Source organism: Pimephales promelas, chromosome 5, assembly GCF_988280905.1.
Source record: "Pimephales promelas chromosome 5, fPimPro1.hap1.1, whole genome shotgun sequence".
NCBI classification, from domain to species: Eukaryota; Metazoa; Chordata; class Actinopteri; order Cypriniformes; family Leuciscidae; genus Pimephales; species Pimephales promelas.
The window spans coordinates 12,621,301-12,638,232 of record NC_142773.1 but is presented as its reverse complement, the minus strand read 5'-3'; the positions used below and the strand labels follow the sequence as shown (position 1 = coordinate 12,638,232).

General features: G+C 40.0%; 1 protein-coding gene across 9 annotated transcripts in view; it reads left to right on the top strand.

Annotated features, from left to right (window-relative positions):
• The window catches only part of tnk2b (tyrosine kinase, non-receptor, 2b), a 113,125-nt gene that overhangs the window by 49,987 nt on the left and 46,206 nt on the right, over positions 1 to 16,932 (top strand). For 2 of the 9 annotated variants that reach the window (XM_039672015.2, XM_039672012.2), the window contains exon 1: positions 15,185 to 15,949. The exons of 2 other annotated variants lie outside the window; for them this stretch is intronic. In XM_039672015.2, the coding sequence (XP_039527949.2) occupies positions 15,887 to 15,949 (63 nt within the window). In that variant the 5' untranslated portion in view covers positions 15,185 to 15,886. Of the gene's footprint in view, positions 1 to 5,601; positions 6,175 to 15,183; positions 15,950 to 16,932 lie in introns of those variants that run through there. 5 more of the 9 variants (XM_039672020.2, XM_039672019.2, XM_039672013.2 and 2 more) reach the window with 4 other exon arrangements.

Sequence of the window (16,932 nt, the reverse complement as noted above, 5' to 3'; positions counted from 1 at the left end):
GATCCTGAACAGAGACTGGCAGTGTGTCTAAGGTATGTACAGGACACTCACACACACGCTCGGCCCAGTGGAAGCGCTGGGCAAACAGAACAGCTGTATAGTCTGTTAAAATAATACATTATCGAATTGGCTGCTCAATCACACCTTATTCGATCCGAAATTTCAATCTGATTGAAAGGGGAGGTTTTATTCCTTTCATAATCCAATCGAGAGAAGAGAACATACTTGATCGAATTGAAAACTGAAACTGAAAGCACTGTGCATATGTGCAATGATGTGCGGAACGAGCTCCATAGACAGTAAACGAGCTCCCCCCGGCCCTGAATTGTCAAAAAACCTCTCAAAATGCTGGTTGTGGATGCGAAAAACGCAGAAAATCGAACCCGATCCGAATTTTTTTATGACGGACGAAAGTTTCGGAGGCGGTGTGCAAGCTTGATTGACATAACGTGAGGTCGATTTTATTTTTATTTTTTTATTTTTTTTACGTGTGAAACTTTCGGATGCAAATTTCGGACTCAGTGTGCAATGGCCTGTAGTCTTGTAAATACTGTCACTACAAGATTCAATGTTTGTAAAATCTTTAGTCTGAGACTAAAAACTCTGAACACAAAGTCTTTAGATGTGAGCTGATAAACTTATAAAGTCTTTTCTAAATCTTTTCAAAGTCTTTTGGTGTACGCCCGGCATTAGTCAGCCAAGTCTGCAGGACTTGCCGATCAACAGTGAGCGTAAAATGGGACAAAACTACCAACCTCTTCACCCAGCTCCGCCTCCATCATCCTGCAGATTTGGCCACTCATTCATAATCGTTCCAGGAAATCCCTAATATGGACAAAGACATCCAGTGATCACTGTAGCTGAATAAAACGCAGATTGAGGCACTTTGATTAAACATGAAGTAAATTAACACCATTTGTGACAATATTATGGTTTATTTGTGTTCCTTTAGGCTACGACCACATTAATCCGCATAAAAGACAAAGCTAAAATACCTCACTTCTCTTGAATGAGTACCTTTTGTAGTTTTAAAAAGGTTTAGTCTATATTTAATGTGCAATTGTAATCGAAATGATTCAACCCACATTGCAAATCAGGTTTATTGGCAAAATGTACAGACTTTCAGCTGTTTGCAATGAACAACTCAAACAAAAGTAATTGAAGTAGTTTGACACAACAAATGTTTCAAGTGGTTTTCCCAAATTCAACTGAAAATGCAACTTTTAATGACTTCTGCAGTTTCAAAATTATTCAACTCCTTCATGGCAAGAATCTTTATTAGTAAAACATCCTTTTGCTGTCATGACCTGCTGCAAACAAGATGCAAAATCAGCTTCTGGCAGGGTTTTTGAGAAATCCCTTATGAATAATGGCCTCCAGTTCAGTAATATTCTTGGGTTTGCGTGCTCTGCAGCCAACTGCCGCCTTCAAATCCCACCAGAGATTCTCTATGGGGTTTAAGACAGGTGACTGTGATGGCCACTGTAGGATCTTTCAGGATTTCTTCTGCAACCAAGCCTTGATGGAATTTGAGGTATGCTTGAGATCACTGTCCTGTTGGAAGGTCCAAAGACACCCAAGCTTCAGCTTCATGACGTTTTCTCTTAGGATTTCCTGATACTTCAATAAATCCATCTTGCCTTCCACACGCAGCAGGTTTCAAGTGTCAGAGGATATAAAGTAGCCCCAGAGCATCACTGAGCCCCACCATGCTTAACTGTAAGCATGGTGTTCTTTTCAGCATATGCTTCATTCTTCTTACTTCCAGACTTACTGCTGATCGAAAGGGCTGAAAGTTTCCAGTTTTGTTTCATCACTCCACAGAAAAGAATCCCAAAACCTCTGTGGCTTATTTTTATGATTTTGAGCAAATTGGAGCCTAAAGCATTTCTTGTGCTTTTGGGTCAGTAGCGGTGTAGTCTTGGAGGTCCGGCATGGAAACCTCCATCTGGGGGTTTCTGAATCTGCGTTCAGTACGTGCCTTACTGTGCAGCTGAAACCTCAGTGCCTGTTGCCACCAAGTCTTACTGCAGCTCTTTTGCAGTCACTCAGGGTTTTTCTGAACCTTCCTATCATAGAAATCTGGTTGTAGCCTTTGATAGCTTTTTTTCTGCCCTACCCAGGTAGTGTAACCACTGTTCCTTAAAGGAGAACTCCGGCGAACAATGAACCTTTGGTCTAATAAAACGTCGGTACCTAGTCAACCGTTCTCTAAATTTTGTTTTCATGATAATCGAATGTAAAGAGTTTTATCTCTAAAAACTGTTTAGCGTATAATGCTAGTAATGGGGGCATTGAGTAAGTAAAAAGAAATCGCTAGTTTATACCACTAACAAGGCTCAAAATAGCCCCACACTCACACAGTAATATAATGAGGCTCCATACATGCAAAACGAAGCATTGAGAACTTTGTAAGTGTACAGACCATTTAATAAGAAGATACTTTATGAAGACAGTTCACTTCGCGTATACAGGCAGGAGCCATCTTAAAAAATAGTCTCGATAAGTCGATCCCCGAACGCCATTCATACAGTTCAGAAGTTCGTTGAACTTCATAGAGTTCAGATCACTCAGCACGACGTTCGTGGTTCGACTTATCGAGAATATTTTTTAAGATGGCTCCTGTCTGTATACGCGAAGTGAACTGTCTTCATAAAATATCTTAAAATATCACTTACAAAGTTCTCAATGCTTCGTTTTGTATGTATGGAGCCTCATTATGTTACTGTGTTAGTGTGGGGCTATTTTGAGCCTTGTTAGTGGTATAAAGTAGCGATTTCTTTTTACTTAGTCAATGCCCCCATTACTAGCATTATACGCTAAACAGTTTTTAGAGATAAAACTCTTTACATTCGATTATCATGAAAACAAATTTCAGAGAATGGTTGACTATGTACCGATGTTTTATTAGACCAAAGGTTCATTGTTCGCCGGAGTTCTCCTTTAACTTCAAACTTACAAACAATGCCAATTAGACTGTGTCTAGGAACATTTAGAGCCTTCACTTTCTTTTTGTATTCATATTTTGACTTTCATATTTCTTTTTTTTTCAAATCATCTGAATACTACTTAGTACATATTTCTGAAAAATCTAAAGCACTGTTTATTTCATTTGTATTTTTATTCTGTTGTATTTTTTGTCTGTATTGTTTGTAATTAGATTCTTTGTTCTTATTGTATTGCTGACTGTTACTTATGTAATGGTTTTAATTACTTTTTATCTATAATTATGAATATCGATAATTGTGAAATTTAAAATTACATTTAAAATATTATGAATAATTATTTTATATTCATATTATGAAATAATATTTTACATAAAAATACTTTACAAAAAAATTATATAAACCACCACTAATCATGTTAAATCGTTATTTCAATAGACCAAAGTAATCATGATTAAAATTTTACTATAATTGAGCAGCCCTACTGGATGTATTAATACTTTATAATATTTTGTATGAAGACTAAAATCAATCAATGTGACATTTGTATTGTAAAGTAATAAAATCCTCAGCAGATGTTGTCAGCATAGAGCATCACAGTCCCGCCCACAGCCGGTGCCGGAAGTAAAATTTCAATACAATTTCTCCATTGACATTTGAGATATAAGCCATGAAAACGTAACCATACATGGTAGACTTAAAACCAGCTACGGCTGTACTAAGCGATTGTATATGCTCATATAAACGCCAAAAGTTCATGGGGCACTAATCTTGTTTTAAGATGAATACCTTTTATTCGCGATGTATTGGATAAGTACTTCATTACCCACAATCCTGAACAATCCCACAATCCCACAGTGATGCATCTGATTGGTGGAAGTCGTATCATGTGTCTGAAACCCCGCGAAGGTACGTGAAGACTGAAGGTCGTGTAATGTCGAAGGGCTAAGTTCATTGGTCGCACCTCTGAGACGCCCCCGCGCCATTGGATGTGCAATTGCCGCAGCACAGCCAATGAGCGAGCCAGATGCTCAATGTTTTAGCATATGCAGCTGCAAATGCGTTTTAAGCTTCAGTAAATCGAGGAAAAGGAGTTTCCCTGCACATTCACTATATAAAATTCACTGGAGAAAACAGTTCACGTGGCCGTCATCAGATTTGGAAGTCACTCAAAAGGCTCTTTCACGGTGGCTTTCAGTCAACTTTAGTGAGGCGCGGTGGTTTATGGGATGAGTTAGTTCCTTTGCTCGGAAACAAAAATATGTACACAGGCTTGTACCCTTGACTTTTTTTTTTTGGGGATTTTTCGTTTTTTCACTCGAAATGATGTGTTGTATGCTTCTGAGTTCAGCCGGAGCTGGTTATCCTCAGACATGCTCTAATACTCTTTAGATATGGATTTTACAAAATGTCAATGGGAAAAAAGAATGGGAAATTTACTTCCGTCACTAACACTCTCTCGGGCTGTGGGCGGGAATGTGATGCTCTATACTGAATGAATAAACAAACACACACTAAAAAAAACATGTTTTTACTGAGGTCTAGATGTTTCATGTTTTTAACAAACATAATGGAAAAGTGCAGAAAGTTAAATACAGACGAGTGAGCGGACATTTTCAGTCCATAGAGTTCTTCAGTGCTTATCATACAAACCACAATTTGTCCCTTTTGTAGACACAATTTTACAATGAGACTAGCTGAATTACAGAGCTTCGTTATAATAGAGAACTCAAATACATAATATGTAACTTTTTTTAATACATTCCTACTTAAAGGAACTAAAATATATTGTTGTTTTGTGTATTATATAGTTAAGCATGTGTATAGGACCTATAATGTGCAGTCGCAGGACAGCAAACAGTCTCATCCATCCCTTAAAGTGAACTTTTTAAGAAAAAAACAACTGTACTGAAGAATCATGGGAAGGACTCCCAGTTGAAGAGCACTTACTGGCATCCTGTTGACCAATTGTTGAACGGATAGTTGGGGTTGTTTCAAATGAGCTTTCCCGGGAAAGGAAGGATCTGGATGGATGAGAGAGAAATAGAGAGTGGCTTGGCAGTGTGTCTGTGATGGTTGTCAGAGGAACAGAGCGTACTGTATTGTTCACACCTAGTGTGTATGTTTCTCTCATAGCTTACTGCACTGAGACTGCAGTGTTCATGTGAACGACAATTATGTTACGAGGAAAACATCACGTTAATGCCCTAGACAGAAAAACTTACCTGGACGTTCATAGGCTAACTCTATTCCCCAGATGTGCTGGGGAAATCTGCATTAATACAGGGCGCTGTGAGCTGACACAGCAGCTGTTTTGGTATCCTAGTTCAGTCTTTGCCTCCCAGGGTCAGATGAGCAAAGACCGCTGGTTGGGTGGGCTGAAAAACAGCAGATTGGCCACACATTAAGCCTGCTCAGAGAGAATGTGGAGAGATTAGGAGACGGCACGAAGCAACCGGACTACCCGTCACCTCCGGATGGATTCATCCATCTAAATACATGGACTATGGGTACCCAGATGGCCCTGATTTTTGTCTCTCCATCTATTACTCTCTCTCTCACGCACTCGCTTGCCGGATTAAAGCCTCTTCATCAAGCAGCATTCTGATTGGCTGACAGCCTCAAGCCCACTGCTCACTGGTGAGTGCACTTGACGAGGTAGCCACTGTTGTCGGGGGCAACCACTTACTGCAGCAGCGGAGACCGGCAGCCAGAGCTTAAAGATCGAGGGGAAAAGAAAAGGAGGGAGAAATTAAGAGAGGAAAACATGACAACAATAACAAGGGATTAGCCCATGGCATCAGCCCAGCCATCAGGACTCCGTTAAAATAACCTCCCACTGCACACAGCTGTTTGTGAAAGGAAGAGAGGGAGGGATGGAGCGTGTCAGATGAAGGAGCCCAATTGAAAAACAGCTGAGTGAGAGAGAATGTGCTTTCTGCTTTGTACACAAAAGAGTTGGGAAATGCTTATGGATGTGATGGAAGGACTCCTCTAACTGTTAGTGTGGCATCACACACAAATACACACTGACCAGATATCAAGGAACCAGGAGCAGCAGCCTGTTATGAGGAGCAAAAATCAGTGGTGTGACCTGTGTGCTAAAGATCAGGCCACATCCATGTCGATTTGAACTGGACGAGCAACACAGCTGGACTCTTCGTTTGACCTTAACATGGGGGACGCGGCAGAATACCAGCGTCTGCCCAGCGATTGCGATGAGGATGAGGTATTACAGACTGCTTGGATAACAGTTAACAGTTTTGTTGGTCGTTACCTAGTTTGAATATCTATTTTTAGTGTTTTCATTTCTTTTATTGTCAATTACATATCTCAGCTTATTGCATATTTGTACAGTCAGAATTGCATGCTCCAAAGGTGGATAAACACTGAACGACCATTAAGTAGATGCTCACACTTCTGGTAAGTGTGTCAGTGTGTCTGTAAGATGTTACAGTAACCCACATGTGGATGATTCGTCATGTGATGTGTGTGGTACTCTGATTAGCATGGTTGTGGGTGCTCTAATTTTACCTTTTCCTGTCTCGCGCACACACAGGTCTTTGGCCACAGAGCATGTGAGATGAGAAAGACTGTGTTCTGCTGTTGTTGTCGTTTTTAGTCTGAACAACAGCATCTGGTGTTTACATGCCATTGTTTGCTCTGGGTGGTGCTTGGCTGTCCTATAGTATGTGTATGTATGTGTGTGTATATACACTGCATGCACTGTGTGAATGCAGGCCATATTCAGAACAATTTTATGCTGAATCAGACCCAAATATCTTTACGTGGATTAATCCCAGAATCAGAGCCGGAATGTAACGGAGTACGTTTACTTGAGTACAGTACTTGAGTAAAGTACAGATCCCTCAAAATTGTACTTGAGTATCATTTTTGGGGAGTACTCAGGACTTTACTCAAGTACATTTGAGAGCAAATATTGTACTCTTTACTCCGCTACATTTCTATCAAGTGATGGGCAGTAACATGTTAGAGTAGGGGTGCACGATATTGACAAAAATGTGATATTGCGATATCGATAATGAATATTGCGATATCGATATCAATTTCGATATTTTTAAATGGATGTAAAACTACAAAAGTTATAGGAAAACACATCAAAAAAAGATTAATAAATAAAACAAGTTTTCTTACAACATAAGGTTTATTTCAACTGACAGTCATATTGGACTGGTACAGCATGAATATATAAATAATAACCATGTCTACGGAACAGGACATGTTTTACTAGTTGTGTAGGCCTACACTACAGTGTAAAAGACAATAAATAAGCAAGTCCACAGAACACACTATATGCAACATAAACGCCACTATATGCGTTTTCTTTGACCGGATAGCTATCTGATCGTGAAAAGACCAGGTGTAAATGCCCTGTGAAACGCATTTGTGACGTAGGCTATTTGAATCTAATCGCTCAAACCACTTCAGGAGGAGGTCTGGGCCGCATTCCAGTCCAGACGAAACTGGACAAATGTAAATGCATCTCGTTATTGAATAAACCACATATGTAAAATGTACTCCTTCCAAACACGCTAAAAATGAGAACGTTACAGGCTTGTCATGTTATGGCCAGATATGACGACGCGCGCGACTGCAACACGCATCACCGCAGATCAGCTGAGCATCTCTTCATCATGCCAACGCACAAACTATGGCAAATCAAAGTGTCTCCCCTGTTCTTTCTGACCACTGTGGGAAATCTGTAGCAGGAAAAGTTAAACCTCTCCTTTATTTCATGTTGTTTATGGAGAAGGAGAATCAGGAAATGAATCAGGGGAAATGCAACTGAGACTTTCGATATATATATCGAGCAACATGATATCGCGTTAACGATATTGATTTGATATATCGTGCACCCCTGGTTAGAAGTAACGTTACTGTACCGTATTTTCCGCACTATATGGCGCACTGGATTATAAGACGTATAAGATACTGCAGTCAAATGTTTGACTGGGTTTGTGTTATGAATCCTTTAGATGTGCTAAAGGGAATGTAGTGAGTGCGTGGCGCCGGAGGCGAGGCGTTTATTAGTAAACGTGAGCACGCTGGGGCGCGCGAGTTGCGCCCGGGACCGTCTGTTCGTGGGTCTGTTTGTGGGCCTGTTCGTGGGCCTGAGCGTTATTACCAATTGATACAATTAACCAATTGATCCATATATAAGATGCTCCGGATTATAAGGCGCACTGTCGTTTTTTGAGAAAATGAAAGGCTTTTAAGTGCACCTTATAATGCGGAAAATACGGTAATCCGGTAAAAAAAAATTAAAGTAACGAGTAAAGTAAGGGATTACAATTGAAAAAATAGTTAATAGATTACTGTTTCTTCCCCGTAAACAGGTTGCGTTACTGCGTTAGTTAACCGTGATTTTGTTTAGTGAGACTGTCTCGTGACATGAGTAATGCGTTGGTGCGTGAATAACAACGATGTATGAGCGCCGCGACATAAGTGAGAGATGACGAGAGCGCGGGAGTGCAGCAGAGATGCCAACTCTCACACACGCTCACACCCCCAATTTCTCGCGCTGAAGTCTCACCCCGGTCAGTCAAATTGCTGAAAGATGAGTTTATCTATAAATCTAACTGTTGAGCCACATTCGTGATTGACTAGTTATACCGCAAATTAGTTAAAATCTCCTGAAATCTACAGCAAGCGTGCATGCGAGACAAAGACTTTGCTCCAAACCTTGTAGCGCGCACACGACAGAGAGGGAGAGCGAGCGAGAGGCCGTGCATGTGCAGAGAGCATCCTGATCTAGAAACAGGACCCCCCGTTGGAGAATGTCAAAATTCTACCTCAAATCTGAGCAAGCATGTCACAAGACAGTCTCACACGGTTAACTAACACAGCAAGCCGCTACAGGAATTTGTAACAAGAATGTGAAACTTACTGAGAAAAACCATGAATCCTCAACTGACATGACCGCCGCGGCTACCAACATGCTGATAAGATATAATAGACGAATCCGGCGAAACTACCGGAAGTAAGCGGGCGCCATTACTGAGCTGTTGCTGGGTAGCTTTGCGCCAATGCCTTCTATTGTTTTAGTTGCAACTTGCGTCCACTGGAATAAACAGCCCGCGATTTACGACTGTCACTAACGTTACAACGTTAGCCCTTGTATAATGTCGAGTGGGTAAACAGTTTCCGTTAAATTGTTTTAATGGTGGCAGTAAAATTTCAATTTTGAAGAGAAAACATTGTGAATACCCCGGGTGGACTGCCCCTGTCTGGTGCCGTACGGTTTACACAGATTTCCTGGGCGAGTACAAGACGCGGACATTCGCGTATAATAACAATTATTTCATGACATAAGTAAAAAAATATAATAAATGTGTGATATAGTGATCAGCAAAATCTCCTCTCTTGTTATTTTTTCTATTCAATTTACATGCTATGGTCATTAAATGGCTTTCCTGAGCTGAATGTAACGTTATGTGACATAATTGTTCTCCTGCTGTTATATTGACCTCTTTCCATGGTTTAAAAACAGTAGTTGGTCGATATTATGTAAGTTATACTTTCTAGCTGTAACGTTACCTTACCCATGCCCGTTGCAATGTAAAAATGAGATAAATAATGGACACAAATGAAAAACATGAAATTGTTTATTTGATTTCATTTATTTATTTATTGTTGCCAAATGGACAGATCTTTTTTTAGTTTCCTCGGTAGCAAACGTTAGCCTAGCTTGCTTGCCAAGCTATTTTCATAAATAATCTGTAAGATCGTTTGTACCTTCATCTGTGACTGGAGGCCAATGTCTAACATCATCAACCCAACAAGTCTGCCTGGCTGTAGCTGTCATCAAGGGTGCGTTATCACCTTATCTCCGAGGTTTGTTTACACACCGGTGCATATGTCTATGCCGGTGTAACAGCTCAGTAATGGCCTCGCCACAAGATGGCAGCCTACACAAGAACGCTCGTCGGATTCGTCTATATATAACCACTTTCACTCCGGAAACCCCCCCCCCCCCAAAAAAAAACGTGAAGCCAAAATGTGGCATGCAACAGCATTTTCTGTTTTGATCAACTCATTTTACTCCTCTCTGCACTTTACTGTTAAAAGACATAAGTGTTAATAATTTGGAATGCAGTCAGGAGCGACTTTCATTTTAAATGATTTTGTTGCTCTATTTTTACATCTATTCAAATGAAGGATTTACCCCCCCCCCCCCCCCCAAAAAAAAAAAATATATATATATATATATATATTTTTTTATATATATATATGCTGGAATATGTAGAAATTTTAAGTTAACAGAAGAAGGACTTTCTTTATTTTATTACAATATGGTGGAATGTGCAGAAAATAGGTTTAAATGTTGAACAATTTTCTTCAAGTCTGAGACTGTTGCATTTAATTTAATTTTTGCTTGATGCAATGTACATAAAGTTAAAATATTGAAACTAATAGTAAAACAAGTTTAAAAAAGAGAGACTGTTTGATTTGGTTACATTTTAGATGATGGAATATGCAGAAAGAATAGAATTAGGCTGAAAGGTCTATTGCTTTAGCGTATTCAGGTCGTGCATCAAGTGTTTGAAAAGTAACTTTGTAAAGTAACTAATTACTTTTGAAAATAAGTAATCAGTAAAGTAACTGGATTACTTTCTTTGAAAAGTAATCATAATCAGTAACTAATTACTATTTCTAAGTAACTTGACCAACACCATTTCTATCCATAACCGTGAGTACTCGGGAACCCCTTAATTTGTCGTTTCCCTCTTAAACGTGATTGGATTGTCCAGGCGCCACTGATTGGGACAGCCTATCAGCAATCACCATCAGCTATCTGCCAAAGTCAACTCTGGCAGCAGGTCCATCCCCGGGAATGTGCCAACCCGTGGCCCAACTCTCCAGACTATTTCAATTTTCTGAACAAGTTAATGATAGTTTTCGCTTCAAGTGTTTGCTGTGTTTACCAAAACAGAACTTCATCACTGCCTACAAAAAATCATCCAATTTGCAGTTTAAAGCAACATGTTGATGAAAAAGATGAAAATTACTTGATATTACTTTCAATTTCTTTTACACTCTCCAAGGCACACACACACACACACACACACACACACACACACGCACACACACACTAACAAAGAGCAAGACACTTTATCTTTACGAGACTCTCCAGGATTTGTGAATGAAAGCACAGCTTCACACAGGAAAGCTCTGGTAGTGTGAATGAACAAAATCATCCAATGCTTGACAAGTTACCGGATCTTTTCTGGAGTTTTTTCAGAAAGAAAAATATGTGAAGGATTCTGTGTGAAGGAGGCTATATCGGGGTCATTACAGGGGGATTGGTGCATGTGTTTGCCTGTGATGACAACTGGTTAGAAATAATGTGGATCTTGCCATAAAACGAGTAACTATAATTCAGTAGTACTTTCATTTTCTTACTTGATCCGATTACATCCCAGTGGATTAAATCAAGTCATGCTCTACATTTATTGCAGAGTATTGTTTGTCTCTGAAATACTGTATGGAAGTTATGAGAGAACTGTTTTATCAATATATTTTCACATCTTTAAAGCTGTGTGTTGGAGAATTGAGCTGCATATTCGGTATCACTTACCAAGCTGAATTGGAGCATGTCAACAGAAGCATGTGTTGTCTTTTTAGCTGTGTTCGATGTTGTTGTTTTTTTTTTTTGTTTTTTTTTCCTGTCGTCTGTCTGCATGACATTTCCAGATGAGCTTACTGGACTTTCGAGAAGATTATGGGTTTTTCATCTGCATTCTGGGGGAGAGTAAATAATCTGAGATCCCTTCAACACTGTGTGTGCTACTGGAAGGGTCATGTTAAATGTAAAGCATTATCTGATTTAGCTGATTTATGAGTAAATGTAAAGTATCTTCTAGGTCTGAAGTGTTGACGTTACTGGGTGTCATTCAAATGCCACAGGTCACTAGCACTTCTGTGTTTTGCTGCCCTCTGGTGGTTCATTAGAGCTACGCAGCCCGTAAACAAGCGATCTATCTCTACTACAAGAAATATTTCTGAAAAACGTTGCGTTTACTTGAACAAGCAGTTCGGTGTTCGTATGGGTTTAATAGAGTAGGGCTCTGATTCCATTAATCTGGTTTGATGCTGGTTTGACATTGAGCATCGTAGAGTCCTGCAGGCAGACATTAGAGCGAGGGGGATTTGTCTTCTCTGTGATGTGCTACATATAGAGGTAAAGTGTGAGCTTGGCTCACCCGGTCCAAATGTGGCACCAAGGCAGTGGAGGTAACTACAGGTCACATACACAAATGCACATAGAAGAAAGTGTTCCTTGATGACCACACCATCACCTTGTTTCTTTGGTGTTTACATTTTTATAATGAAAAATATCATATAAAAAGTAAAAATTCTGTCTGTTGTTTATTAGACTTTTATTCATCTTCAGAACACAATTGAAGATATTTTGAATATTCTCCTTTTTTCCCATCCATTTGAAATTTTCAAGCTTCAAAAAGTTAAGTAATTCATATTAATAAAGTACTTCAATCCAAGTGTACTGAAAATATATGGTCACATATGATGAACATATTTAATTTAGGCTTTTTTTGCATACAAACATTGGTCAACATTGGTCAACATTTCATGACAACATGTTAAATTTTGGGTGAACTTTCCTCAGGTCAAATCAGTTTTATTTGTATGTCACTTTTTACATCAGCTTTACAGAAAAGATTGTCTTAATACTACGGTTGTGAACCATTATTGGTCTCACCATTCAATTCGATTACAATTATTTTCAATATTTCTGCACATGCCTACATTTTCTTCAATGAATACAAGCAGTCAGATATATGAACTCCGTTTTTATTGTATCTGGTCCAAGAAAGTTCACTTCCTTAATGTAACAAACATCAAAAAGTCTTAAGTTTGAACTTAAGTCTGAACACCGCAGACGATTGGACCATTTAAAACAAAGTAACACTAGTAAATTCTAAAAGCGCATAAATCTGTCAAGTGTACTTAAGTTACGATACCGCTTATCAGTCCTTCCAGAAAAAGAGTTTTTTGTGATTGCTGCGGGCAAAAATCCTTGATTACGTGGCCCGTTTTCTTTAAAAATGCGATGGAATATGCGGGATATTTATGCGATTAAATTGCAGGAACTTGCAAAAATTGCGTAAACTTGCAAAAATTGCGGGAACTTGCAAAAACTATGGTTCGATAAAAAAGAGAAAAAAGTGATTCCCCCAACACCCTGTTCTCACTAGGCTACTACCTTAATGTAAAGGGTCATTTCTTATTCCTTCATTTGATTAGCAAGCATACTACATCATAGAAAGTGCTGGGAATATTTAATTTCTAATCTTGTTTTTTTTTAGACTATAACGAGTGTAAATAAGGTGTGGCCCCTTTAAGAGCTGCGCGCTCCCTGTTGAATAGTCTGCAGTGTTATATGTGCGCCTCGAACACCCCATGTGTGCGGGTAATTTCTGTTTGATGCTAATTCTTTTATATAATGTTGTTTATTAAGTAACGATGTGACGGTAGAACGTGTGACAGACAGTTATACGAGTTCGATTTGTGAGATGTCAATCGCCTCCGTGAGTCTGTCTGGCCTCTGCAATAACTTCAGCTGTGAGCTATCCCGTCGCGTAATTGCGTTACTTCATAACGTTTCCATGGAAACAGGGGGAAATGGCTGCTCTTGCGTGAAGCAAACACAACATTTTTCAACTTTCTGCTAAGATATATGTGACTTTTTTGCAACGAAAATGCGAGGATTATGAAATCATGCAAACCCCGCATATTTTGCACGGAAATCGGCAATTTATGTGGCGAAAGTGAGGCGTATTTGAAAAAATGCGGCCCCCGCATAAATATGCGGACTTTGGCTGATTTTGCATTGAATTCAGCGATCGCATAATCGCGTTTTTCTGGAGGGACTGGCTTATACGCGCACACACACAAGTTTGCGGCCTCGCACGCACACATGCACACACTCGCGCATGCTTTAAATTTTATAATAGTGGGCACATTTTTTATTACTTTTGTGTTTCGCCTCCCTACGCCATTTTACGCTAGCCCAAGAAGCGCATATGTGACGAATGGCGACAGAGAAACGTCAGTAGGCTGTAATCAATTATAGTCTATTACTGAATTTATGCAGAATCATTCATGTCCGCATCACAATGCATAGATACAACGTCTAATTTCAACACCCCTACGTAATACCCCCCATGAGTAAGCTACAGGCCTCTTTGGCAAGGGACAAAAAAAAAAAACCTCTGTAAGATAAATTGACCAGACATGACGACACCTACAGTGTCTACAGTGAACAGCTGGTTTAAATGTTCAAACAAATGTCTGAGCTCAGTCACAGGTACACACACTTTCCCCTTCTTCACAGCTGTGCTTGCACTACCAATTTCTTTTCACATTCTCTAGCTTAAATAAAGCTCATTCTTCGATAAGTCTCCAGAAAATTCCTGCTACATTAGCCACTCGGTCTGAAGCAGCGCTGGAAATTCTTTGTTTCAGGGCAGTAATTGGAGGCAGACTGTTTATGACAGGCTGGGCCTCGCTTTACTGCATCTGTCCTTGCTCACCTCATCTTCCCTTTTCTTCTGAAAAAACAACAACAACGGAGTTCAACCGGCATTGTACATTTTGTTTATCCTTTAAAATGTTGCACATCTGGTTTAGTCTGTGGACTTGATGAACGAATGGGGAATGAGGGAGGAAGAAAGGACATAAATAAAACATGGTTTATTCTGCTAGGGGTGATGAAGCCAAAATGTCCCCTTTACAATCGGAGGGGTAAGAAAAAGGGGTGACGTTCTGAATGTGTTTGTTTACTAGAGGTTGAGATAATGTTTTCAGAGGGATTGGGGAAGGAGAAGTCCGCAAACCAAATATATAAAAAAAAAAGTCAGGCCATGTGGGAGTTGAGAGCAGAGTGGGAGAGAGAGTGAATATAAAAGAAAGATGTGGTGAGAGCCAGAGATAGGAGGGGATATTATGGTGTTCAGGAGGGGGATTTGTTAAAAGCCCAACATATGGGAGGAACACAGGAAATGAGCTCTCCGTCCTGCAGTTAAATCTGACCTTTTGGCTCATGATCAAATGCTCCTCCATCCGAATACCATAGAGCCTCTGTCCAGGGCACTGGCTGATGGAGGGAGGAGGAGGAGAGGGAGAGGGAAAGCGAGAGGGAGGGAACGAGAAGGGGGCACTTCCCCAGAGTCTGTTTGCGAGTTGCAGGAATTACACAGTCACGCACTAGGGGGAGAGAAAAAGAGAAAGTCCTAGACGCTCCTCCTGCTCCAGAACAACACGTCCCCTCTGACACAACCATGCAAAAAGACAAAAAAAGTCAGAACCTCTTCCAAGCAGACCACAGAAGCACTAAGGGACGACTTTGTCTGGGCTTTGCAGCTCTTCTGATTCTCTTATCACTTTCACTGTGGCTGTCATCTGAGTGAGGGATTTGGGAATAGAGGAAACCGTCCTATTAATAGCTGGTTGGAGGACTGAGCAAATGGATAGAGGAATTGGCAACTGACTCCAGTGTATTCTGCAAAATATTTTTGCAGCAAGAACTTCACCTTGCACTCCTTCTGACTCGCTCCACAGCCTCAGTGTAAACTTGGTTTTGACATGTTCTAACTAGGCTTCCAAGTGAACAGTTCCCTTTGGCAAACCTCTCTCTCTGGTGTTTTCTTGCCTTTGCCCACACGGTCCCCCCTGCATACAAGTTCTCCAGACTAGAACTGATCTTCGGTTAAAGGAGCTTAATGTGGATTGCCCGCGATGGAATGTAGTATGTGGGCTGTTCAACTTCAGGAGACCTTAAAACTGAGGAGACCTTCACAGTTTTGGAGTGGTGTCTCTTCATCTTGGACCTGGTTCTCCAACAAAAGAGTCTCGGACGCTTAGCTTGACTTTTTGTGGATTGTCTCACAGGACTCAAGATGCGTCGTTTTGACAAGCTCAAAAAATCATTCCCTTTTCTTGCCCATTTCCATGTGTACAGAGTAAGTCTGGTTTTGATTCTCTTGTGCAGAGCATGCTAGGTTTCAGTATGAATAATGGACCTGGGAATTTCAGGACTGACATGTGCATGAGTGTTAGTTCAGCGTCTGTGTTGGTGTGAAACCACACCATGCCTTTACTCATGTGTCAGAGCTTAGCTGTGTGCATGGATATCATCAGATCATACCAGAGCCTTATCCCCAACAATACATCAGACCTTCACATTGCATAACTTGTCCTAACAGACCACCCTTTATGCATGTACTGTATGCTGTCTCAGCAGTCAGGTGTCTGTGTTTTGTTTGTTTGGCTCATACTATTTAGTGTGCATCTATGAATTCACTCTTGTAATGTTTTTTCTTAAGTTTGTGTGAAGGGTGTAACCACTCTTGGTTGTAACTTATGGCCTTAGCCCAAGGGCCATGGATATAGTTCCATTGGGATTAGAGGCTACAGCTTTATAACACTTCACACTGCACAACCTCAACTTGTTGCCACTAGCATTGTACTGTACATGGCCTTGGGTAATATCCAAGCTTCTGAATCCTTGCGGCACCCCTGTATTTTTAAAATGATAATACCATGATGCGTATCATGAAATATTAATGCATGCTAATATTCTGACATGCAATATTCAGGCTGAATTCAGTATTGGAACGGCGCCTGTAGCTCAGACTAAAGAACTGGACCCAAAAAGGAGCAAAACGAAGTTAAACACAATACTGAAATCTCAAGATATATATATTTTTAAATAACTTTTTAGTGTAACAGTATCCTAAAATGCAAAGCATATTGTGCAAGACGATAAAAGCTGACAATGTAATGGCCGTAAATATGCATATTATGCATGTGCACATGTCCAGTGATTACAAATTTTTACAGATTAAATATAAGAATGCAAAATGCCACTTGGTGCACATTTTAAACAAATAGAAAATGTAAAAAATCTACTCTAGTAATCAATTCAGAATCATGAAGCACATTT